Source organism: Pelophylax lessonae, assembly GCF_965119305.1.
Source record: "Pelophylax lessonae genome assembly, chromosome: 6".
Taxonomy (NCBI): domain Eukaryota; kingdom Metazoa; phylum Chordata; class Amphibia; order Anura; family Ranidae; genus Pelophylax; species Pelophylax lessonae.
The window spans coordinates 117,539,135-117,563,151 of NC_138773.1; the positions used below are offsets into that span (position 1 = coordinate 117,539,135).

Sequence of the window (24,017 nt, forward strand, 5' to 3'; positions counted from 1 at the left end):
AGGGGGTTCACTCCAGAAATAAAGAGATTATTCTCCCACTACAAGACTCTGGTCCGGCCACATCTGGAGTATGCTGTCCAGTTCTGGGCACCAGTCCTCAGGAAGGATCTGCTGGAACTGGAGAAAGTCCAGAGAAGGGCAACAAAAATAATTAAGGGAATGGAGGACATCAGCTATGAGGAAAGACTACAAGCACTGAACTTATTCTCTCTGGAGAAGAGACGCTTGAGGGGGGATATGATATCAATGTACAAATACTGTACTGGCGACCCTAGCATAAGGAACAAACTTTTTAGAGAAAGGGAATACAATAAGACACGTGGCCACTCACTATAACTAGAGGAAAAACGGTTTGACCTTAAAATACATAAGGGGTTCTTCACTGTCAGAGCAGTAAGGATGTGGAATTCGCTTCCACAGGCAGTCGTATCAGCAGGGAGCATCGATAGTTTCAAAAAACTATTAGATGGGCACCTTAAAGACCACAACATACAGGGGTATACAATTTACGGTTAAAAGCAAACACACACACACATCATAGGTTAAACCGGATGGACTGATGTCTTTTTTCAGTCTCATAAACTATGTAACTATGTACAGTGCCTTACGAAAGTATTCGGCCCCCTTGAACTTTGCGATCTCTTGCCACATTTCAGGCTTCAAACATAAAAATATAAAACTGTAATTTTTTGTGAAGAATCAACAACAAGTGGGATACAATCATGAAGGGGAACGAAATTTATTGGATATTTCAAACTTTTTTAACAAATAAAAAAACTGCAAAAATTGGGCATGCAAAATTATTCAGCCCCTTTACTTTCAGTGCAGCAAACTCTCTCCAGAAGTTCAGTGAGGATCTCTGAATGATCCAATGTTGACCTAAATGACTAATGATGATAAATAGAATCCACCTGTGTGTAATCAAGTCTCCGTATAAATGCACCTGCACTGTGATGGTCTCAGAGGTCCGTTTTAAAGCGCAGAGAGCATCATGAAGAACAAGGAACTCAACAGGCAGGTCCGAGATACTGTTGTGGAGAAGTTTAAAGCCGGATTTGGATACAAAAAGATTTCCCAAGCTTTAAACATCCCAAGGAGCACTGTGCAAGCGATAATATTGAAATGGAAGGAGTATCAGACCACTGCAAATCTACGAAGACCTCTAAACTTTCAGCTCATACAAGGAGAAGACTGATCAGAGATGCAGCCAAGAGGCCCATGATCACTCTGGATGAACTGCAGAGATCTACAGCTGAGGTGGGAGACTCTTTCCATAGGACAACAATCAGTCATATACTGCACAAATCTGGCCTTTATGGAAGAGTGGCAAGAAGAAAGCCATTTCTTAAAGATATCCATAAAAAGTGTTGTTTAAAGTTTGCCACAAGCCACCTGGGAGACACACCAAACATGTGGAAGAAGGTGCTCTGTTCAGATGAAACCAAAATCTAACCTTTTGTCAACAATGCAAAACGTTATGTTTGGCGTAAAAGAAACACAGCTCATCACCCTGAACACACCATCCCCACTGTCAAACATGGTGGTGGCAGCATCATGGTTTGGGCCTGCTGTTCTTCAGCAGGGACAGGGAAGATGGTTAAAATTGATGGGAAGATGGATGGAGCCAAATACAGGACCATTCTGGAAGAAAACCTGATGGAGTCTGCAAAAGACCTGACGCTGGGACGGAGATTTGTCTTCCAACAAGACAATGATGCAAAACATAAAGCAAAATCTTCAATGGAATGGTTCACAAATAAACATATCCAGGTGTTAGAATGGCCAAGTCAAAGTCCAGACCTGAATCCAATCGAGAATCTGTGGAAAGAACTGAAAACTGCTGTTCACAAACGCTCTCCATCCAACCTCACTGAGCTCGAGCTGTTTTGCAAGGAGGAATGGGCAAAAATTTCAGTCTCTCGATGTGCAAAACTGATAGAGACATACCCCAAGCGACTTACAGCTGTAATCTCAGCAAAAGGTGGCGCTACAAAGTATTAACTTAAGGGGGCTGAATAATTTTGCATGCCCAATTTTTCAGTTTTTTTATTTGTTAAAGTTTGAAATATCCAATAAATTTCGTTCCACTTCATGATCGTCTTACTTGTTGATTCTTTACAAAAAATAGTTTTATATCTTTGTTTGAAGCCTGAAATGTGGCAAAAGGTCAAAGTTCAAGGGGGCCGAATACTTTCGCAAGGCACTGTAACTTGGTGAAAGAATGGGCAGAACCAGAAAATAAGCTCTTTACCCCAGCTGCAATTAAATGCAGGTATCCGTTCTGTTCAGAGAGGAGGATACTAATCCCTAGGCTAAATGCCCTAAGGTAGATGCTTTGCTCGCCAGAATCGCAAACAAAGCTGACTTGGCTTTTGACGACTCCGGAACTCTCAGTGATCCTATGGATAAAAATAGAGGCACTTTTAAGAAGAGCCTAGGAAGCCGCAGCTGCGAATCTATATCCAGCCATAGCTTCCACCTGCACAGCCAGGACCCTATTAGTCTAGCTGACACAGTTGCAAGATCTGCTAGAAGGGGACATCCCAAGAGAGGAACTGGTAAAAACCATTCCCACTCTAACCAGAGCTGCAGCTTTCCTGACGGTCATGTCAGCAGAATCCGTAAGTATGTAAGCCAGAACCACTGGCCTAATTCGGCTAGGAGAGGTCTGTGGCTTTAGATGTGGGAAGGAGACCTCACCACCAAAAATAGATTATGGGCATCCCCTTTACAGGCGACTTACTGTTCGGACCCGACCTGGAAATGGTATTGGACAGATCCGCAGCCAAAAACAAGGGATTTCCTCAAACCAAAAAGGGGAAAACACCCTTTCGCCAATCCAGAAGATTTGATAAGACGAGGCCAAAAAAGCGCTGGACACAACAAAACAAATAAGGCAAAGAGGAGTTCATCCTCAAGCCGTCCGTCCTAAAGAACCAAAAACAATGACGGTCCCCGGGCGAGGAGAAGGGGGGGGGGGGCGCTCCTAGCTCACCAGGGGAGGAAATTGGGGATAACGCAGTTTCTCCTTGACTTGGTAGCAGTATGCTCGCCCCCCCCCCAAACAAGTACAGGAGATCTTCAGAACTACAATGGATTGGCAGGAGGGGCATCCACATGTACTGATAGCAAAAAGCTGTCAAGCCTAAGATTTGTGGTGCAAGGGCTCCTAAAAAGATTCCCTCTCTCATTAAGAAAAGCCACACCCATAAAGTGCAGCAGAACTCCCAACATGGGACCTCGCCACGGTACTCAAAGGATTCCTCTGCACGCTTCAAACCACTGGAGGATAGTTCAGTTAAAAACAGTACTTCTGGTGGTGCTGGTATCCGCAAGAAGAGTCAGCGAAATTCAGGCTCTATCCATGATAGAACCTTACTGTTTAATTCTGTAAGATAAAATTATTCTCACACCAGACCCATCCTTCCTACCAAAAGTCTCCAACTTTCCACAGAACTCCAGAAGTGGTTATTCCTTCCCTTCCAAAATCTTTGGATAGTAGAAAGAGTCACTTCTAACAAGCTACATGTAATAAAGATCCTGATAGCTTACCTCGAAAGAACTAGTGTGGCGAAAAACAACCACTCTATTCATCCTCCATCCAGGAGTGAACAAAGGGAAGTCGGCTTCGAAAAGTACGATAGCCAGCTGGATAAAGCTTGCTATTCAAACAGCTTACCAAGCACTAAACCTCGCCCCACCCACTCAACAAGAGCTTGGGGAGCGTCAAGTGCAGAAAGAAGCGGGCATCACCGGAGCAGATCTGCAAGGTAGCGACATGGTCAAGTTTCAATACCTTTGCAACGCATTATTGTATCGACCAGCTGTCCAGTCAGGACCAAATATTTGGTCTCAAGGTGCTCCAGACTTTTTTCCCCTCCCTAGTAAGTATTGTTTGCTACATACTCTCAGGTGCTTCCCTGGGAGACGATTAGAGAAAACAGTGTTAAGTACCTGGTAACTTTTTTTTTTTTTTCTAAGTCTTCAGGGCAGCATCCGTTCCCACCCTAAACATCATAAAAGTGGCTTTGAGGGTTCCTTCGGTACTTCGATATTACTGTGACTGAAGGTATGACTGGCCTTTTTATAATGGTGGACTAATGTGTTTCCTGTTTCAGGTGAGAGGGGCCTATCTCTCAGGTACTACCCTGGAAGGTTTCTTAGAAAAAGATTTACCAGGTACCTTACCCTGATTTTTTTTTTTTTGCTGCCACTAAATGCCCTGCCTCTAAATACCTATGTGTGCATGGACACATAGGCTAACATGCAGGGGCATTTAGAGGCAGAAAAAAAGCCAGACACCCTAAGGCTCCATGCACACAGGGCGTCATAAAAACGTGCTCCAAAGCTGTTTACTTGACGCCGGGAAACAGCAGCTGTAAAAACTTGCTTTCAGTAGCTTTTTCCACTAGCGTTATTGCACGTTTGGCCACAGTAGCTGTTAGCAGCGTTTTTTCTGCCTCCATTCAAAATCAATGGTTCCCTATGGGAGCCTATTGATTTGAATGGAAGTCGCACTGCAGGTCGGAACAGGGTGATCCGACTTGCGGCGCGACCTGCACTGTGAGAATCTTGAGGGGGAACTCCACGCCAAAATGGGGAAAAAAACGGCGTGGGGTTCCCCCCAGGTTCCAAACCAGGCCCTTCGGGTCTGGTATGGAATTTGAGGGTAGCCCCACGCCGAAAAAACGGTCCAGAATCCATACCAGACCCTTATCCGAGCATGCAGCCCGGCATGCCAGGAAAGGGGAGGGGACGAGCGAGCGGCCCCACCCCCCTGGATCATACCAGGCCACACGCCCTCAACATGGGGGTTATGGGTGCTTTGGGGCAGGGGGGGCTCTGCACCCCCCACCTCAAAGCACCTTGCCCCCATGTTGATGAGGACAAGGGCCTCATCCCCACAACCCTGGCCGGTGGTTGTGGGGGTCTGCGGGCAGGGGGCTCATCGGAATCTGGAAGCCCCCTTTAACAAGGGGGGCCCCCAGATCCCGGACCCCCTCCCTATGTGAATGGGTATGGGGTACACTGTACCCCTACCCATTCACCCCATAAAAGACAGTGTGTGTAAATAAAGACAGGAGACGTTTTAGAAAGTTTATTAAAAATCTTCATGCCGTCTTCTCCCTTTCCGGTCTTCTGCTCTTTTGCTGTCCTCACTTCTTGTCTTCTCTCTTCTGCTCTTTTGCTGTCCGCTCTTGTCTTCTCCTCTCCTGTCTTCTGGTCTTCTGCTCTTTTGCTGTCGGCTATTCTTCTTCCTCCGGTCCTCCTCCTCCGACGTCTCCAGCGATTATGCCGGTCTCCGGTCTCTGCAGCTTATTATATAGCCATTAGGGGCATGGCCGCCAGATGGCGTCATCGGGAGACCCCGCCCCCTTATGTCACAGATGCCGTCATAGGGAACCATTGATTTTGAATGGAAGAAAAAAAAATGTAGAACGTGGCTTAACGCACGTTAAGCAACGTTATTCAGCCTTTAGCAGCGTCAGACGTTTTTACAGCTTGACGCTGCAGCTCCAGAACGCACAGTTCCTGGGTTTTTTTTGGAGCTGTAAAACGCCTATGCCACTTGGAGCTCCTAAAAGCTCTATTTGTGCATGAGGCCATAGAATAACATGGATGGGCGTTCTGCAGCTGCAAAAAAAAACGTCTGACGCTGCTAACAGCAGCTCCAAAAACGTCCAGTGTGCATGGGGCCTAAACGGCAGCATTTAAAAATGTCTTAAATTTTTTCTTTTTTTAATTTGACCTGTTAATTCAATCAAGATTCCACACTACACTGCTGTTTGAGCTAGACTCTACATAGTTATTGAGATTGGTGTTTCTTCAGCCTATCTTTGAAGACCTTACCTACAGCCCTGCTTTACTGACCACACAGGGATAGCCTGGAGTATGACCTTTGGTACTGGGCTCTGCATTGTCACTTTAGGCCTGTGTACTGTAGAAGTTAGCCATGAAGCGCACTCTTACACAGCCCTACCCCACTGCTGCACCTGCTTGAAGCACCTTGTGGAATTTTGGTCCATTATGACTTCTGCCTACACTGACCTAGTTACCGCTGGTACCCAACCCTCATAAGCACCATCTGACTGACTCGTAGATAATTGAGGCAGTGCCTCTCACTTTGGGGCTAGTTACTGCTATTTGCCACGCAACGTGGCTGCACATGGACACAGAGGGGACAGTTTTGCTTCTATGGTGACCCTAGCCCATGCTCCCCTATCCGTTCTAGGGTCATTTATTCCCTTTCCTCTTAGTGGGTACATGTATTCTAAAACCTTGTTAACCCTGTTTGTTATAAGCTTATCTGAGGTTTCCTCAGGTTTTTTGGGCGGGGGACTTGGGAGTTCCCTGCCCTGTTCTCAGGGGGACCTTCATACTCAAGGCTTTGTCCAAATGCACGCAACTTTTTGCACACATTGATAGCAGAAGCTTACTGTTAAAGCTCCAGCCCCTGCAAAGACCTTTCCTTTACACTCACTATGCAAGGTTTTCTGTGTGAACAAGAACCTGAAAGGTACTGGGCCACAATGATGTTCAAGATGTTTCTCTTTTAAGAGGAACATTTTTAAACGTGAGCCAATACCGTTTAGGAATTAGCATTATGGAGTCTGATAATAAGCACCTGCAAGAAGGGTCTAATTATGTTAGACCAGGCCGGTTTGTACTTTGTCTCCAGTGTTGGAGACCACCAGTTACTGGTGGGTGAGGCGGTCCAGCTTAAAGGATGAGTTCACCTTTTTAAAAAATATAACTCACATTTTTGATGGTTAAAAAAACAAGTACTTTTTTTTTTTTCCAGGGAGCCTGCAAGAGGATTGTACTCGTGATCAGCTGATCATGGGAGCAATGCCCAGCTCCTCCTGCCCTTGTATGGGCAGGCAGTTACCTGAGAGGAGAAGGGTCAATGGATTATGAGGGTGCTCACCAGCACCCTTGCAGCTCATCAAAAACTATAAACCCTCAGCCACAGTGGCTGATGGTACTTGTATGCATTCATTCACTGGAAACTGTAAATGAATGACACGGCCGTTTGGGTGGAGCCCTGTGCAGCTGTGCTGTTTCCAAATAGTGACAGTGGGTGCAGGGAGAGGCGGCAGATGCTGGAACATTACATGTTCCATCCTAATAACGGGTGTACCATGTTTCAAAAGTGAATTTATACTAAGTCCTCCATAAAAGATCTACAGTGGGTACGGAAATTATTCAGACCCCCTTAAATTTTTCACTCTTTGTTATATTGCAGCCATTTGCTAAAATCATTTAAGTTCATTCTTCTTCCTCATGAATGTACACATAGCACCCCATACTGACAGAAAAACACGGAATTGTTGACATTGTTGCAGATTTATTAAAAAAAGAAAAACTGAAATATCACATGGTCCTAAGTATTCAGACCCTTTGCTGTGACACTCATATATTTAACTCAGGTGCTTTCCATTTCTTCTGATCATCCTTGAGATGGTTCTACACCTTCATTTGAGTCCAGCTGTGTTTGATTATACTGATTGGACTTGATTAGGAAAGCCACACACCTGTCTATATAAGACCTTCCAGATCACAATGCATGTCAGAGCAAATGAGAATCATGAGGTCAAAGAAACTGCCTGAAGAGCTCAGAGACAGAATTGTGGCAAGGCACAGATCTGGCCAAGGTTACAAAAAGATTTCTGCTGCACTTAAGGTTCCTAAGAGCACAGTGGCCTCCATAATCCTCAAATGGAAGACGTTTGGGACGACCAGAACCCTTCCTAGAGCTGGTCGTCCGGCCAAACTGAGCTATCGGGGGAGAAGAGCCTTGGTGAGAGAGGTAAAGAAGAACCCAAAGATCACTGTGGCTGAGCTCCAGAGATGCAGTCAGGAGATGGGAGAAAGTTGTAGAAAGTCAACCATCACTGCAGCCCTCCACCAGTCGGGGCTTTATGGCAGAGTGGCCCGACGGAAGCCTCTCCTCAGTGTAAGACACATGAAAGCCCGCATGGAGTTTGCTTAAAAACACCTGAAGGACTCCAAGATGGTGAGAAATAAGATTCTCTGGTCTGATGAGACCAATATAGAACTTTTTGGCCTTAATTCTAAGCGGTATGTGTGGAGACAACCAGGCACTGCTCATCACCTGTCCAATACAGTCCCAACAGTGAAGCATGGTGGTGGCAGCATCATGCTGTGGTGGTGTTTTTCAGCTGCAGGGACAGGACGACTGGTTGCAATCGAGGGAAAGATGAATGCGGCCAAGTACAGGGATATCCTGGACAAAAACCTTCTCCAGAGTGCTCTGGACCTCAGACTGGGCCGAAGGTTTACCTTCCAACAAGATAATGACCCTAAGCACACAGCTAAAATAACGGAGTGGCTTCACAACAACTCCGTGACTGTTCTTGAATGGCCCAGCCAGAGCCCTGACTTAAACCCAATTGAGCATCTCTGGAGAGACCTAAAAATGGCTGCCCACCAACGTTTACCATCCAACCTGACATAACTGGAGAGGATCTGCAAGGAGGAATGGCAGAGGATCCCCAAATCCAGGTGTGAAAGACTTGTTGCATCTTTCCCAAAAAGACTCCTGGCTGTATTAGATCAAAAGGGGGCTTCTACTAAATACTGAGCAAAGGGTCTGAATACTTAGGACCATGTGATATTTCAGTTTTTCTTTTTTAATAAATCTGCAACAATGTCAACAATTCTGTGTTTTTCTGTCAGTATGGGGTGCTATGTGTACATTCATGAGGAAGAAGAATGAACTTAAATGATTTTAGCAAATGGCTGCAATATAACAAAGAGTGAAAAATTTAAGGGGGTCTGAATACTTTCCGTACCCACTGTACACCTTGTGTATCTTTTACCCAGTTGTCAGCAGGGGAGGAGTTCATCCTTTTTCCATTAAGTGTGGAGCAGAGGGGGATTTGCCCTAAGAATGATCTCACAGCTTCCTATTCTATCCTGGTTCTCTTCAACCAGCTTCAGTGGTCTCTGTTTGGGTTCTGACTAGGACTGTGATCCTGTATCTGCTGATCAGGTAGTCCCTGACCTAATTTTTCAGGTGACTGGGGTAGTCTCTGCCTCTTGTTCCTCGGGCATTCTTATTGCTGGAGTACCCCCATCCCCATGTATAGCATCTAATCCATGTAAACAAATTGTTCCTTACAAAATATGGGGGCCTTCAGTGTTTGCACACATAAAAAAAAGTTTGGGCTTGTGAATGCAGCAACCTGACATCATCACTTGAGGGCTTTGTTCCTCTTTTGGATTGTCAGCATGTGGATTAACCTGGTTTGCCTGCTGCATGTACTCTGCTGGGGACAGAGTATGTTCAGAGCACTTTATAGGATCTCTTCACCGGGAATGGTAGGAAGAGGGGGTGGAAGTTTGAGGAGAGGCTGATCCTCTCTATGGCTGATCAGCAACATCCTGAAGGTCACCCAAATATCCTCTCTTGTTCTGCCCTCATTCATTAAAATGCTTAGCATTTCGACTTAGATTCCTGTCCTTTGCCCCATGGCTGTTGATGCTTTGGACCTGAGGGAATCAGGAACTTCCGAAAATCCATGTCTGTGTTTAGGGTTAGGCAGACTTCTACAGCATTATTCTAGGGGGCCAACGTCTCGCCTACAGATGACACAGGGTTTTTTAGTGCCCATGTTATTTGGTGGCCCCCATCTTTATTTATTTTCATTGTTTCCTAAACTTTTGGCAAGGCCTTCCTTTGCACCATCTTCTTTCTGTCACATTAACTTCTGGGAAGCGAACACGTAGGTTATCTAGTGGGCTCAGGTGTCTCTTTACAACCTTCTAGGCAAAAAATGGATAAACATGGCAAATTTGTTAATTCTTGTTGTCCTACTTGTGCCAGAAATGTATTAAATGTGGGTTTACAATGTTATCGTGCTAGTGTTAATAGATTTTTGGCTGATAATGTATGTACATAATTGGATTGAAGACCCCAGATGTTTTTCCTCCAAGGTTATAAACTGAACAGTTTGTCCCATGATAAACCTTTGCAGAGGGGTTTAGTATTTACCACCGTTACCTTTGTATGTTGAGGCACAATAATTCCTTACTGCCTTTTTTACCCCCACACGGTTGCGCGGTATTTGCAACTTGCTCTTTTGCTTGAATGTGTAACGTTTGGCAAGCTTCCCGCCCACTGATTGCTACATGTCTGGTAAACTTTGCTACTAACCTGAAAACATTCCCATGCCTATTGCAGCTTAAAGGGGGGAGGGGTGGTTGCCCCCCCCCCCCCAAACTGCATGTCTAAATGAAGCTTTAATGTAACAGACCTTTCTCTGTTTAAATTTCAGGTAATAGATGCAGCACATTCACTGTACCAGGCAGTACTGACCCTGAAGAACATTCCAGTTTTGGAGACTGCGTACAAACTGATTTTGGGAGAAATGACATGTGCTTTAAACAGCCTCTTGACCTGCTTACAGCTACCTGAAGCTTGTGCTGAAATTCAACATGAGGCTTTCAAGAACCATGTATTCAATGTGGACAATGCAAAGTTTGTTATTGACTTTGACTTAAGCATTTTGACGACCATTGGAAATGCCAAGAACTCACTAATTGGGGTATGTATGGCATACATACATTTTTTTTTTCCCCCCCCTGTAGTAGTTTTTTCTATTTATAGTCTTACTATAACTCTAAACTTTACTCACTTAGGCAAGTTTCACATGGCTGGTGCGAATTTCCCCACAGTTTTCACTGCAAATTTCCTAAGCAGCTGTTCAATAATTCAGCTGCGATTTAGATGCTTTTCAAATGCGAATTTCTAGAGAGGCAGCCACTGGCGTATTTAAGATTTGCCGGTTGTTGAGGAGCAGGCCCAGGAACCTGGCCACCACATCCCGAACAATGGATGACTCAGCTGACAGCTGAATGTAAGAAAAAAACAAAAAAAAAAACAAAACATTCCTGACCATAAAAAAAATTGTGTAAAGAATGGTTGGGGGGTACCCCCAATACATACCAGGCCCTTTCGGGTCTGGTGCGTATTTAAAGGGGAACCCCACTCCAAAATGATAAGTCTATAATAGATCCTTTTCCGAGTATGCAGCTTGGCAGGGCTTCTTCCTCACAACTCTGGCTGGTGGTTGCGGGGGACTTATCGGAATCTGGAAGCCCTCTTTAACAATAAGGTGAATGAGTATGTGATACGTTGTACCCCTACTCCTTCCCTAAAAAAAAGTGTCATAAAGAAGTAAAAAAAAAATTTCTCTTTTGTTCGTTGACGGACACAGCTCCTGATCATCTTAACTATTGATTTATAATACCCCGATAGGAGTAGGACACTAGGCAGAAAAAAGTCTGGCTACCCCTATGTGCAGTCCCAGGGGGTATACTCCCTCTTTGCTATAGTTTTTTTTTTTTTTCCTGCCTAGTCAGGAGTATGGACCTAGTTCCTTGCTGGGATCTCTGGTCCTGGCAATTTTTTTTTTTTCCTTCTGTATTTTTTTCCTGTGAGATCTACAATCAATTGGCGGACTGAGAGACGGGCTGGATAATCTAGATCCAATGGTCTCCCTAGTCTGGCCAGCGAGCCTGCACGGACCTCAGCTCTGCGCTAGGTCGGCCGCCACACAGCCCCACCGGACGGTGCTGGCCTAGGAGTTAAACCCCTCGCAAGGTCGCATACGGCCGGGTCCCGGCCGTACTCGCAGCCTTCCTGCTGGCCGACAGACCCCCCCATTTCGATGGAGACGAGGTTTTGTCTGGAGCGGTGCCCGTCTGGTATGGTATGGACTGTTCCACTGGTGGTGGCCCCTTATGTCCTCTGACAGTCGCCGCCCACTCATTCAGTCTTCACCAATGGGTATTGACCTCTTATCCATAGGAGCAAGCTAGGCATAAGACTTGTTAAAAACAAAGTAATTTACATAGACACCTATGGGGGCTGTCCCACTGGTCCAATACCCCCCTGCTATCAGCCATCCCAACTCAGTTTGTCTTCTGCCTAGTTAGGAGTAAGATAGGCTCTCCCTGTGCTGGGGCTACGGTCTCAGCCTTTTCTTCTGTTTTTAAGATTTTATTTTCTCATGTGTGTTTTCTTACACTACTAGCTGTTTATTTCTCAGCATTTAGTTAGTCAATTCTTCGGATGACGACGGCGTTGCGGAGCTGGGAGTCGCACTGGTTGTCCTGGTGTTCCAGGACAGAGGGCCTTATGGAGTCCCAGCTCGATGATCGAGCGTTTTAGCACGCTATGCGTACGCCCTGGCCTCGCAAACGACCTATCCCTGTCCTCAGGGATGAACGCCTGCGAGGTGGCCACCTCGCTTGGACGTCTCACCCACGGTTCCGTGCGTTGCTTGACTGACGGCACCCCCACCACCTGGGGTAGGAGGCTTCCCGTCGATGAGAGGCACCCACGCTATCGGGTACGGTAAGTACATTCTGTGTGGGGCCTCTGTCTGGGGCTGGCAGTCTGTGGTATCCCCTCATGTCTGTGTGTTTGGGGCTCCCTTAATCCCGGTCCCTGCGGGGGCTCTATCGCAGCTGGAACGCTATGTGGGGGGTTTGTGGGGGTCCCTCTCCTGAGTGACACTATGTATATGGTTGGCGGTGCAGACATGTGCAGCGACCGCTGCGGGTTAAAAAACCGCCATTTTAGGTGTGGGCATGCTGCATAGTAACACTTGTTGGTTCTGTCCTTGCTGTTTTTTGTGGGGAATATCTCCGGCTGTCAGCTCATTCCTACTTGCGGGGTCTGCTTGCATAGTCCTTCATAGGGGTGTACTGCGGTGGGATCGCTGTGCGCTTAAAGGGGCCAGTACCTTAAAAAAAAAAATTTTTTTTCCTTATGGTGTCCATGGACAGCAAATTTCCCCCAGCCTTAGTGGATGATTCAGGTTCCTCTGGATCTTCTGCTCTGCCTGCTCTGGCTGCTGCACTTGCGACTTAAGCATCCAAAGTGGATCTTTTGATGGCTGAACGGGAAACTAAGAAGAGGCCTAGGCTTTCTCTTTCATCTGATTCCGATTCTGATATGGTTGCCGTAGACAGTGTGCCCCTTGAGGGGTCTCATTCTTCACAGTCTGAAGGGGAGGGGGAGGATGAGGGGAATGCTTCCCCCCCTGAGACGGCCGAAGAACGCGTAGCTATGGCTGCGCTGATTACTGCTATTAAGGATACACTACATTTAGAGGATGAGCCCAATCCTCCGGGCAAACGGTTCTCTTTTGGTACCCGCAGATCCCGTAAGGCAGCGCAGGTGTTCCCTTGCCCCGCTGAGTTCCACGAAACTGTGAATGAACAATGGTGCAATTTGAAGCTAAATTTTTTTTGGTGCCTAAACGGTTTCAAGTCCGTTACCCCTTTGCGTCTCCTACAGATTTGCGCTTGTCTGTGGCTCCTAAAGTGGATCACACTGTGTCCAGATTGAACAGAGCCACTCTGGTACCCACCGAGGATTCTCCGGTGTTCCAGGACCCTATCGATAGGAGGCTGGAATCCCTTACCCGCCATTCCTATATGGTGGCGGGTTCTATGCTGAAACCTATTTTCGCTTCCGTCATGATGGCTCAGGCTGTGGCAGATTGGGCTAAGGTGCTCAGACGCACCCTCGTGTCTGATTCTGCCCCCCCCCCCCCCCACTACCTTGGAGATGGTGGACCATATTCACCAAGGGGTCATTTATCTGTGTGAAGCGGCCTTGGATGAGGCCCCGTTGGTGGCTCGCCTGTCGTCGGTCGCGGTACTTAACCGTCGCTTGACTTGGTTAAAAAGCTGACATCCCTTATGCGGGGAATCGTCTTTGGGGAATCCCTGGATGAATTGGTTAAAGGGGTCACTGGGGGCAAGAGCACTCTGCTGCCCCAGAATCCTAGGGGTAAGTTCTTCCGCGGTAAGCGAGGCCCTTCCTTTAAACCAAACCAGGTGTCCTTTCGTGCCTTCAAGGGCCAGGGTGGGCAGAGAAAGCCCTGGGCGGGCAAGCCAAAGGCCGCCCAGGCTGGTGCGGCGGCCCAGTGCGCCACTGCCTGGAGGGGCATCCTCACCCGTTTCAGGCATGGGGGGACGTCTGTGCGGTTTTCTCCAACCTTGGCTGCTCCGGATTCCGGACAGGTGGGTTCAGGAAATCATTTGATCGGGCTACAAGATCGAATTCTTTTCGCGGCCGGCGGACAGATTCTTTCCCTCAAATCTTCATTTGACCCCAGATCGGTTGCACGATCTTCATCGGGCGGTGCAGGATTTCCTCGCCTAGGGGGTTATCATCCCGGTGCCTCATCGGGAAAGATTTCGGGGGTTTTATTCAAATTTTTTTCACTGTGCCCAGAAAGGAGGGCAAGGTGCATCCGATTCTGGACTTGAAAGCTCTGAACTGCTTTGTGCGCATTCAAAAATTCCACATGGAATCCCTCCGTTTCGTGGTGGCCTCCTTGAGCCAGGTAGATTTCCTGGCTTCCATCGACCTAAAGGATGCGTATTTACACATCCCCATATTTGAGGGTCATCAGAGGTACCTCCGATTCGCTATCGTGGAGGAACACTATCAGTTTGTGGCGTTGCCTTTCGGTCTCGCTTTGGCTCCAAGGGTGTTTACCAAAGTGCTGGCTCTTGTTCTGGGCCTGTTAACGGGCACAGGGCATTGCGGTCTTGGGATATCTGGACGATCTCCTGTTAAGATCGAGTGCCAGTCAGAGCCTGCTGCGTGATCTATCCACTGCGGTTCAGACGCTCCAGGAGTTTGGATGGACCATCAACGTTCAGAAGTCGACTTTGTCTCCTTAGGCTGGCCATACACTATACAATTTTCTTGTTCAACTTTCCTTTAGATTTACCAAAACCATGTAATATAGGGTCAAACCTGAACACTTTCAATTTGTATGCAGTCAGGCAGGCCCTTGCACTACGTAGTTTAAGGTAAATCTAAAGGAAATTGAATAAGAAAATTGTATAGTGTATGGCCAGCCTTAGGTTCGTCTCCCGTATTTGGGGATGGTCCTGGACTCCGCCCAGGCGAAGGTGTTTCTGCCGGAGGACAAGCTCTGGACCCTGCGGGAGGAGATGAGGTCCCTCAGGGACGAGTCCTCGTCACTCAGGACCTGTATGCGGTACCTGGGTTTGATGGTGTCGGCCTTCGAGGCCATACCGTTTGCACAGTTTCACACGCGATCTCTCCAGGTGGAGATACTGGCCAGATGGGACAGGCTCCCTCAGTCCTTGGACCTGAGGGTGTCTGAGTCGCCAAACCAGAATGGATCTTCTGTGGTGGCTCCAGGCCCCGGCTGTAGCAGAGGGGAAATCCTTCCGGCCATTGCTGTGGACGGTGATTACCACGGATGCCAGCCTGGGGTGGCGTTCTGGGCAACCTGTCTGCCCAGGGCACTTGGTCGGTGGAGGAATCCTCCCTACCGCTAAACATCTTGGAATTGCGAGCGATCAGGCTGTGCCTGCTCCATTGGTCGGATCGTCTTCAGGGCCGCCCTGTACAGGTGCAGACGGACAACGCCACTGCGGTGGCTTGCATCAATCACCAAGGGGGCACCAGGAGTGCCCGGGCAGCCCAGGAAGTGACCAGTATTCTGTCTTGGGCCGAGACTCACGTCCCGGCGATTTCGGCAGTTCACATTCCGATTGTGGAGAACTGGCAGACCGATTATCTGAGCGCCAGACCCTGAACCAGGGGGGATGGTCCCTGCACCCGGAGGTGTTTCAAATGCTGTGTGTGAAATGGGGATCCCCGGATGTGGATCTGTTCACGTCCCGGCTAAACAACAAGGTGGGAAGGTTCGTGGCAAGAACGCGCGATCCTCTGGCAGACGCCTCGGATGCGCTGGTGATATATGCCTTTCCCCTGATTCAGTTGTTGTCCAGGTTCCTGCGCAGGTTGGTTTCGGAAACCGAAGTCCTGGTACGAGGACATCATTCAACTGGCCGTCGAGCCTCCATGGCGGCTACCGTTACGAGACGATCTACTGTCTCAGGGACCGATCTTCCATCCTGCTTTACATTCGCTGGCTTTAACGGCATGGCTGTTGAAAGCCAGGTTCTGAGAGACGGGGGTCTCATCTGAGGTCATTCCTACTTTGCTCAAGGCTAGGAAAGCCTCGTCCGGTAAGATCTATTACCGTACCTGGAAGGCTTATTTTGCCTGGTGTGAATCCAGAGGCTTCCCTCCTCGTGCCTACTCGGTGGCGAGGGTGTTGGCCTTCCTACAAACTGGTGTGGATCAGCGCCTGGCGTTGACCACGATTAAGGGCCAGATGTCTGCAATTGCTGTCCTTTTTCAGCGCCCCTTGGCGTCTAACTCTTTGATTCGCACCTTTATTCAAGGTGTGCGTCACTTGGTCCCTCCTCGAAGGGCGCCTCTACCTCCTTGGGACTTGAACTTGGTTCTGTCCGTTTTGCAACGTCCTCCCTTTGAAAACATCAGGGAAATCTCTTTGCCTCTGCTGTCAAAAAAGGTTGCTTTTCTAGTGGCGATCACTTCTGCACGCAGAGTGTCGGAATTGGCGGCTTTGTCTTGCCGCTCCCCTTATCCGGTGGTTCATAGGGATAAGGTGGTCTTGCGACCCAATCAGTCCTTCCTTCCAAAGGTGGTTTCTGATTTTCACCTCCAATGAGGACTTTGTTTTGCCTTCGCTTTGTGCGAATCCTAAACATCCTAAGGAGTTTGCTTTACATTCCTTGAATGTTGTCAGGGTGATCAGGGTTTACCTGTCGTCCACTGAATCCTTTCGGAAGTCGGATTCTTTTTGTCCTTCCTGAGGGACCTCGGAGGTGTATGGCTGCGTCTGCGGCAACCATTTCAAAATAGATCAGACAGACGATTGTACAGGCCTATTCAATTAAGGAACGGGCACCACCCTTCCCTGTCAAGGCGCACTCTGCCAGAGCGGTGAGTGCGTCCTTAACCTTCCGGCATCCGACTTCGGGGGCCCAGGTGTGCAAGGCTGCGACTTGGTCGTCAGTGCACACCTTTTCAAAGTTCTACAAACTTGATGTTCTGGCATCGGCAGATGCCTCCTTTGGCCGCAAAGTTCTGTGTGCGGCAGTGCCTTAAGGGGACCCTGGTTTTGCGGGTCCCTGGCTGTTGGGGTTGTTTACCCCTTGTTTGTTTGCTTTCCTGGGTTGTTACTCCAGTTGAGCTTTTCTGTTGCCCAGTGGACACCTTTCTGTTCACGTAAGGTTCCTTTCTCTGGCATGGGTACTGCGTTGCCTTTTGTGACGGTTACGTTTTCCCACCCCTCATGTCTACACTGCTTTGGGACATACCATTGGTGAAGACTGAATGAGTGGGCGGCGACTGTCAGAGGACTCAGAGAAAGGAATTTTACGGTAAGATTTTACAAAAATTCAGTTTTCCAGATTAAACAAGGCAACCATTATTCGGGTTAACGGATCCCGGCTGACAGGAAGGTGGAGGCTGTGGCCCGCAATATGTACACCCTGGCTGGTTCAGCACTGAGGCCGATATTCACTATTGCCCTGGTGTTGCAGACTGTAACCGAATGGGCTAGGCTTTTGTGCCGTGACCTGGAGGGGGGAGTAGCTCTCCCCTGCCTTTGCTGAGCTGGCGGACCAGCTTATGCAGGGGTTGCAGTTTATCTGTGATGTCTTTGGATGCGGCTACCCTAGTGGCTCGGCTTAAATGGTGGTCTATGGACCAGACTTCTAAAAAGGCCTTGACTGATCTTCTCTTTTAAGGAAATCGCCTGTTTGGGGCTACCCTGGAAAAGATCATTAAAGGGGGAAGAGTACCTTTCTTCTGCAGGCTACTAAGGGCAAGGACCCTCATCGTAGACGTATGCTCCCCTCAGCTCATGCGTTCTTTTTGTCCCTCAGGGTAGACTGACAAGGGATCGGAGCCCTTCGTGGGCTCCTCTGGAGGATCCTAGGGAACTTGGTCTGGCAAGTCAAGAGCAGGCTTCTCCATGCCCTTCAAACAAAGCCCCTTCAGCATGGAGGTGCACCCTCGCCCGTATCTGGGGTGTGTGGACGTCTTTGTTGGTTCCTGGACCCCTGGACTCCCCTGGTACAAGTCAGGTGGGTCCACAAAGTAATTTGGTCTGGCTACAAGATCGAGTTTCGTTCTTGCCCTCTGGTAAGGTTCTTTCTTCCAACGTGCGACTGTCCCCGGTCCGTTTACAGGCTTTTTGGGGCTGTGCAAGACCTTTTACTTTAAAGGGTGATGGTCTGGTTTTGACTTTGGAACGTTTTCAGGGGTTTTACTGAAACCTTTTTACAGTTCCCAGGAAGGAAGGCAAGGTGTGTTCAATTCTGGGCCTCAAGGTGCTGAACTATGTGCTGGTGCAGAAATTCAGAATGGAGTGGCTTCCCTGCATTAAGGGGAATTTTCTTGCCTCCATTGACTTCAAGGACATTTACCTTCACATTCCAATATGTGTCGGTCTCCAGGGCTTCCTCCGCTTTGCCGTGGGAGAGGAGCATTATCCGTTTGTACAGTGCTTTGCGAAAGTATTCGGCCCCCTTTAACTTTTCGACCTTTTGCCACATTTCAGGCTTCAAACATAAAGATATAAAACTGTAATTTTTTGTGAAGAATCAAAAAGTGGGACACAATCATGACGTGGAACAAAATTTATTGGGTATTTCAAACTTTTTTAACAAATAAAAAAATGAAAAATTGGGCGTGCAAAATTATTCAGCCCCCTAAGTTAATACTTTGTAGCGCCACCTTTTGCTGCGATTACAGCTGTAAGTCGCTTGGGTTATGTCTCTATCAGTTTTGCACATCGAGAGACTGAAATTTTTGCCCATTCCTCCTTGCAAAAGAGCTCGAACTCAGTGAGGTTGGATGGAGAGCGTTTGTGAACAGCAGTTTTCAGTTCTTTCCACAGATTCTCGATTGGATTCAGGTCTGGACTTTGACTTGGCCATTCTAACACCTGGATATGTTTATTTGTGAACCATTCCATTGTAGATTTTGCTTTATGTTTTGGATCATTGTCTTGTTGGAAGACAAATCTCCGTCCCAGTCTCAGGTCTTTTGCAGATTCCATCAGGTTTTCTTCCAGAATGGTCCTGTATTTGGCTCCATCCATCTTTCCATCATTTTTAACCATCAATTTTAACCATCTTCCCTGTCCCTGCTGAAGAAAAGCAGGCCCAAACCATGATGCTGCCACCACCATGTTTGACAGTGGGGATGTTGTGTTCAGGGTGATGAGCTGTGTTGCTTTTACGTCAAACATAACGTTTTGCATTGTTGCCAAAAAGTTAGATTTTGGTTTCATCTGACCAGAGCACCTTCTTCCACATGTTTAGTGTGTCTCCCAGGTGGCTTGTGGCAAACTTAAAACTACACTTTTTATGGCTATCTTTAAGAAATGGCTTTCTTCTTGCCACTCTTCCATAAAGGCCAGATTTGTGCAGTATACAACTAATTTTTGTCCTATGGACAGTGTCTCCCACCTCAGCTGTAGATCTCTGCAGTTCATCCAGAGTGATCATGGGCCTCTTGGCTGCATCTCTGATCAGTCTTCTCCTTGTATGAGCTGAAAGTTTAAAGGGACGGCCAGGTCTTCCCAAATTTGCAGTGGTCTGATACTCCTTCAATTTCAATATTATCGCTTGCACAGTGCTCCCTGGGATGTTTAAAGCCTGGGAAATCTTTTTGTATCCAAATCCGGCTTTAAACTTCTCCACAACAGTATCTCGGACCTGCCTGGTGTGTTCCTTGTTCTTCATGATGCTCTCTGCGCTTTAAAGGGACCTCTTAGACTATCGCAGTGCAGGTGCATTTATATGGAGACTTGATTACACACAGGTGAGTTCTATTTATCATCATTAGTCATTTAGGTCAACATTGGATCATTCAGAGATCCTCACTGAACTTCTGGAGAGAGTTTGCTGCACTGAAAGTAAAGGGGCTGAATAATTTTGAACGCCCAATTTTTCAGTTTTTTATTTGTTAAAGTTTGAAATATCCAATAAATTTCGTTCCACTTCATGATTGTGTCCCACTTGTTGATTTTTCACAAAAAATTACAGTTTTATATCTTTGTTTGAAGCCTGAAATGTAGCAAAAGGTCGCAAAGTTCAAGGGGGCCGAATACGTTCGCAAGGCACTGTAACGTTACCCTTTGCTCTTGCTGCTGCTCCTTGGGTCTTAAAGTGTTGGCCTTGGTGCTAGCATTGTTACACCAATGGGGTATTGTGGAACTGGCTGCTTGGATGACCTCCTTCTGCAAGCAGGGTCTCCTACTGCTCTGGTGGAAAACCTGGAAATTGATACACGAACTCTGAGGGAGTTCGGTTGGATTCTGAATTTTCAGAAGTCTGCTCGGGTTCTGTCCACAAAGCTGGACTATCTGGGTCTGACTCTGATCTCGGCCTTAGACAGTGCTCCTTCCTCTGGACAAACTCCAGAATCTGCAGGCTGTAATTCGTCTCCTGCTGTCCAGCAGATGGTAATCCCTCCGGCCTTGCATGCGGTGCTGGGCCTGATGGTGTCTGCCTTCAAAGCGGTTCTGTTTGCACAGTTCCATACAAGGTCCCTGCAGAAGAAAATTCTGGCCAAATGGGACAAGAATCCGCTTTCTCTGGACAATCGGATCCGGCTGAGCTGGGGAACAAGAGTCACTGATATGGTGACTTCTTTCTGTGGTGCTTCAGCTGGGCAAATCCTTCCTCCCTTTTGTATTGGACAGTGGTCACCACGGATGCCTGTCTGTTCGGCTGGGTAGGCGTTCTCAGCAAATATTCTGCTCAGGAAAAGAAAAAAAAAAACAAAACACAAAAATGGAGGAGGTGAGCGGGAGGGCATTGTCTAGAAGTACCATCTCGGGAATGGTTTCTTATATTTTGTATTCTTTCTGTCTGTATGACTATTTTCTTTTTATATAGCTCATTGTCTTCTGTGATGCTTGCTCTGTGACTATGTTGTTACTTTTTGTTCAGTTCTTATTAATAAAAAAAACCTTTAAAAAAATATTTTGCTCAGGATATCTGGACACTGGAAGAGTCTAGACCGACCTTTTTCAACCAGTGTGCCCAGGCACCGGGGGTGCCTTGAGGTTTCTTCATCGAAGCCTTGGCAAAATGGCTAAAAATGCACTAAAAATTGTTTTCAAAAAGGTGTTCATTGTGCACAATTACAACCTTCTAACTGCCAGCGATAGAGGTTTATCTGAATTGGTGATTCCTACCGTTTTAAAGGCTAAAAAATCTACCTCTAGGAAGATCTTGCAAAAATTTGCATCCTGTGAAAGCACAGAAAAAGCAGGCAGGTATAGTGTTGGCAAAAAGTGGCAGAAGGGCATGGTTTATAAATATTTTGTTCTAATATTACTTTTGTTCACAGTGGAAACATATCAAAATAGAATATACTAACGTCAAAGATTATACCGGACAGAAAAATAACCCAACCCACATAAATGCGAGTATTCAAACTCGCAATGGAGGAAGAACCACAAAACATGAATACATACAATAGGAACAAAAATAGTTAGTCCGGACGCCAGAGATGATTCCATATAGGCAAATTCCAACCGGCAATTGCCATATTTGTGTCCTATCAATGATGAGGTAAATGTGGAGTTTCCCTGTTTGGACCCCTGGGAGCTCGAGCTGGAGAGGCTGGAGACAGAAATGAGGAGAGCATAGAGCAGTGATGGCGAACCTTGGCACCCCAGCTGTTGTGGAACTACATTTCCCATGATGCTCATGCACTCTGCAGTGTAATGGAAATGTAGTTCCAAAACATCTGGGGTGCCAAGGTTCGCCATCACTGGTATAGAGGAACCATATGGTGTAGAGAACCCCCTGGTGATACACTATGGCATAGCCCAATAACAAAGAATATTTGGCTCTGTGATGATCCCGATGATGAGCAGTTCTGAAGGTTTATCCAAGGAAGAGTTCATTTTTTAGTATAGGTGGTGATGTTTAGAAATCTGAATTCGTGCTGTGATACTATGTATATATACTACATCATCCACGATGGACACTGCAATAGTGGAGTTATACACCAGTGTAAGCGCAGAGACTGGATAGTTTAAGAAGAAATGGCACCATATGTAAACGTCGGCCACCACAGAAATTATTACTGGTGGTGTCCTGCTGAACTGGCATATGCCAGTGTAAAGGATTGAGAATCAATCTGACCAGGTTGTCATTTGCTTGTCTCGGCTGGTCAGACCCAGCCTGCTATTGTGGAGCTCGCCTCCTATCTGGGGATACAAAAGGTGGCGTCTCGGTAGGTGATGACGTCCAAGCGTTTCGCAAAACCAATGCGTAGCTTTGTCTGGACATGATGCCACAAACGCCTTAGTGGCTCCTTGGAACAGGTATCGTCTGACTTAATCCCCCCCCTTAGACTCCTACGCAGGATCAAGGCAGAAGGGATTCTGGTCATTCTCATATCTCCAGACTGGCCTCGCCGGTCTTGGTTTGCCACTCTGGTATGGCTGGTCGCCGATGCTCCTTGGAGACTTCCTCTCAGGGAAGATCTGCTGTCCCAATGGCCAATCTTCCATCCTGCTTTACAGCCGCTGGCTTTAACAGCTTGGCTCCTAAAAGCCAGGTGCTGAAGGATAGAGGTTTATCTGAATCTGATTCCTACCCTGTTAAAGAGGAGAAAATCTACCATCGTACTTGGAAGATGTTCATTGCGTGGTGAGTCTCCTGGGGTTCACCCTCGCTCCTTTTCGGTTTTTCGGATATTGGCTTTCCTCCAAAGGGGGGTTGAGCAGCGCCTGGCCTTTGAGTACCATCAAGGGCCAGGTTTCGGTCTTAGTGATTTTCTTTCAATGTCCATTGGCTACACATTCGTTGGTGCATACCTTTTTATCCAGGGAGTTCGACACTTAGCTCCTCCCATGCGCTCTCCATTGCCACCGTGGGACCTCAATTTGGTGCTGTCAGTTAAGAATCTTCCCTTCGAAAGTCTTTGGGAGGTTTTCCTACTTACGATGTCCCAGAAGGTGGCCTTTTTGGTGGCTATTACTTCTGCGCGCAGTGTGTCGGAACTGTCAGGGTTGTCTTGTCGTCCACCTTACCTGGTAGTTCATAGAGATAAGGTGGTTCTTTCTCCCTCTCCATCGTTCCTTCCAAAGGTCGTCTCTGATTTCCATTTGAATGAAGACATTGTATTGCCTTCCCTAGGTCCTAGGCCTAAACATCCTGAAGAAATTGCCTTGCATTCCCTGGATGTGGTTCGGGCAATCAGTGTGTACCTGGCAGCTACAGAGTCTTTTAGAGAGTCAGGCTCCCTATTTGTAATCACAGATGGACCTTAAAAGGGTTGGCTGCTTCTGCTGGTGACCATTTCCAGATGGATTAGACAGTGATTCAGGCCTATTCAATTAAGAGTCAGGTTCCTCCTTTCCCTGTTAAGGCACACTATTCTGGTGCATAGTGCTTTCTGGGCCTTCTGTCATCGGATGTCAGTGATGCAGGTTTGCAAGACAGCCACCTGGTTGTTTGTGCACACTTTCGCAAAGTTCTATAAAGTGGATGTGTTGGCATCTGCGGATGCTTCTTTGAGCTGCAATGATTTGCAGGCTGCTGTTTCGAGGACCTGTTCCTCTTTAAGGGTGCATTGTTTTTTTCAGGTGAGCTCCAGTTGTTTATGGTTGCGCTCCATGTTACCTGGTTGGCTACGGTATAGCTGTGGGAATTTTTTCTTGCTGTTCTCACCCCTCATGTTTAACACTGCTTTGGGATGCCCCAATGGTCAAGAAGACAAGGAGCTGTGTCCGTCAATGAACGAAAGAGAAAATGGGATTTTTGACTTACCGTAAAATCCATTTCTCTGATGTTTATTGATGGACACAGCACTTACCCCTCTGTGGAGTCGGCTTTCTTCTGACACTGCTTGTAACAAAACTAGTGCCTATAGCTGAGAGTGGGAGTATACCCCCTTGGACTGCCCCATAGGCATAGTCGAGCTTTTTCCTGCCTAGTGTCCTACTCCTGTATCGGGCAGTGTAACCCGGTGGTCAAGAAGATAAAGAGATGTGTCCGTCAATGAACATCAGAATAAAAATGGATTTTACGGTAAGTCAAAAATCCCATTTTTTTTTTTCCTGCAAAAAAATGTGCATTCA

The 24,017-nt window shown here is 47.1% G+C and overlaps 1 protein-coding gene across 4 annotated transcripts in view; it reads left to right on the top strand.

Annotated features, from left to right (window-relative positions):
• The window catches only part of SMG1 (SMG1 nonsense mediated mRNA decay associated PI3K related kinase), a 795,166-nt gene that overhangs the window by 133,221 nt on the left and 637,928 nt on the right, over window positions 1–24,017 (top strand). For all 4 annotated transcript variants that reach the window (XM_082260927.1, XM_082260924.1, XM_082260925.1 and 1 more), the window contains exon 13: window positions 10,302–10,571. In XM_082260927.1, coding sequence (XP_082117053.1) covers window positions 10,302–10,571 — 270 coding nt within the window. The remainder of the gene's footprint in view (window positions 1–10,301; window positions 10,572–24,017) is intronic.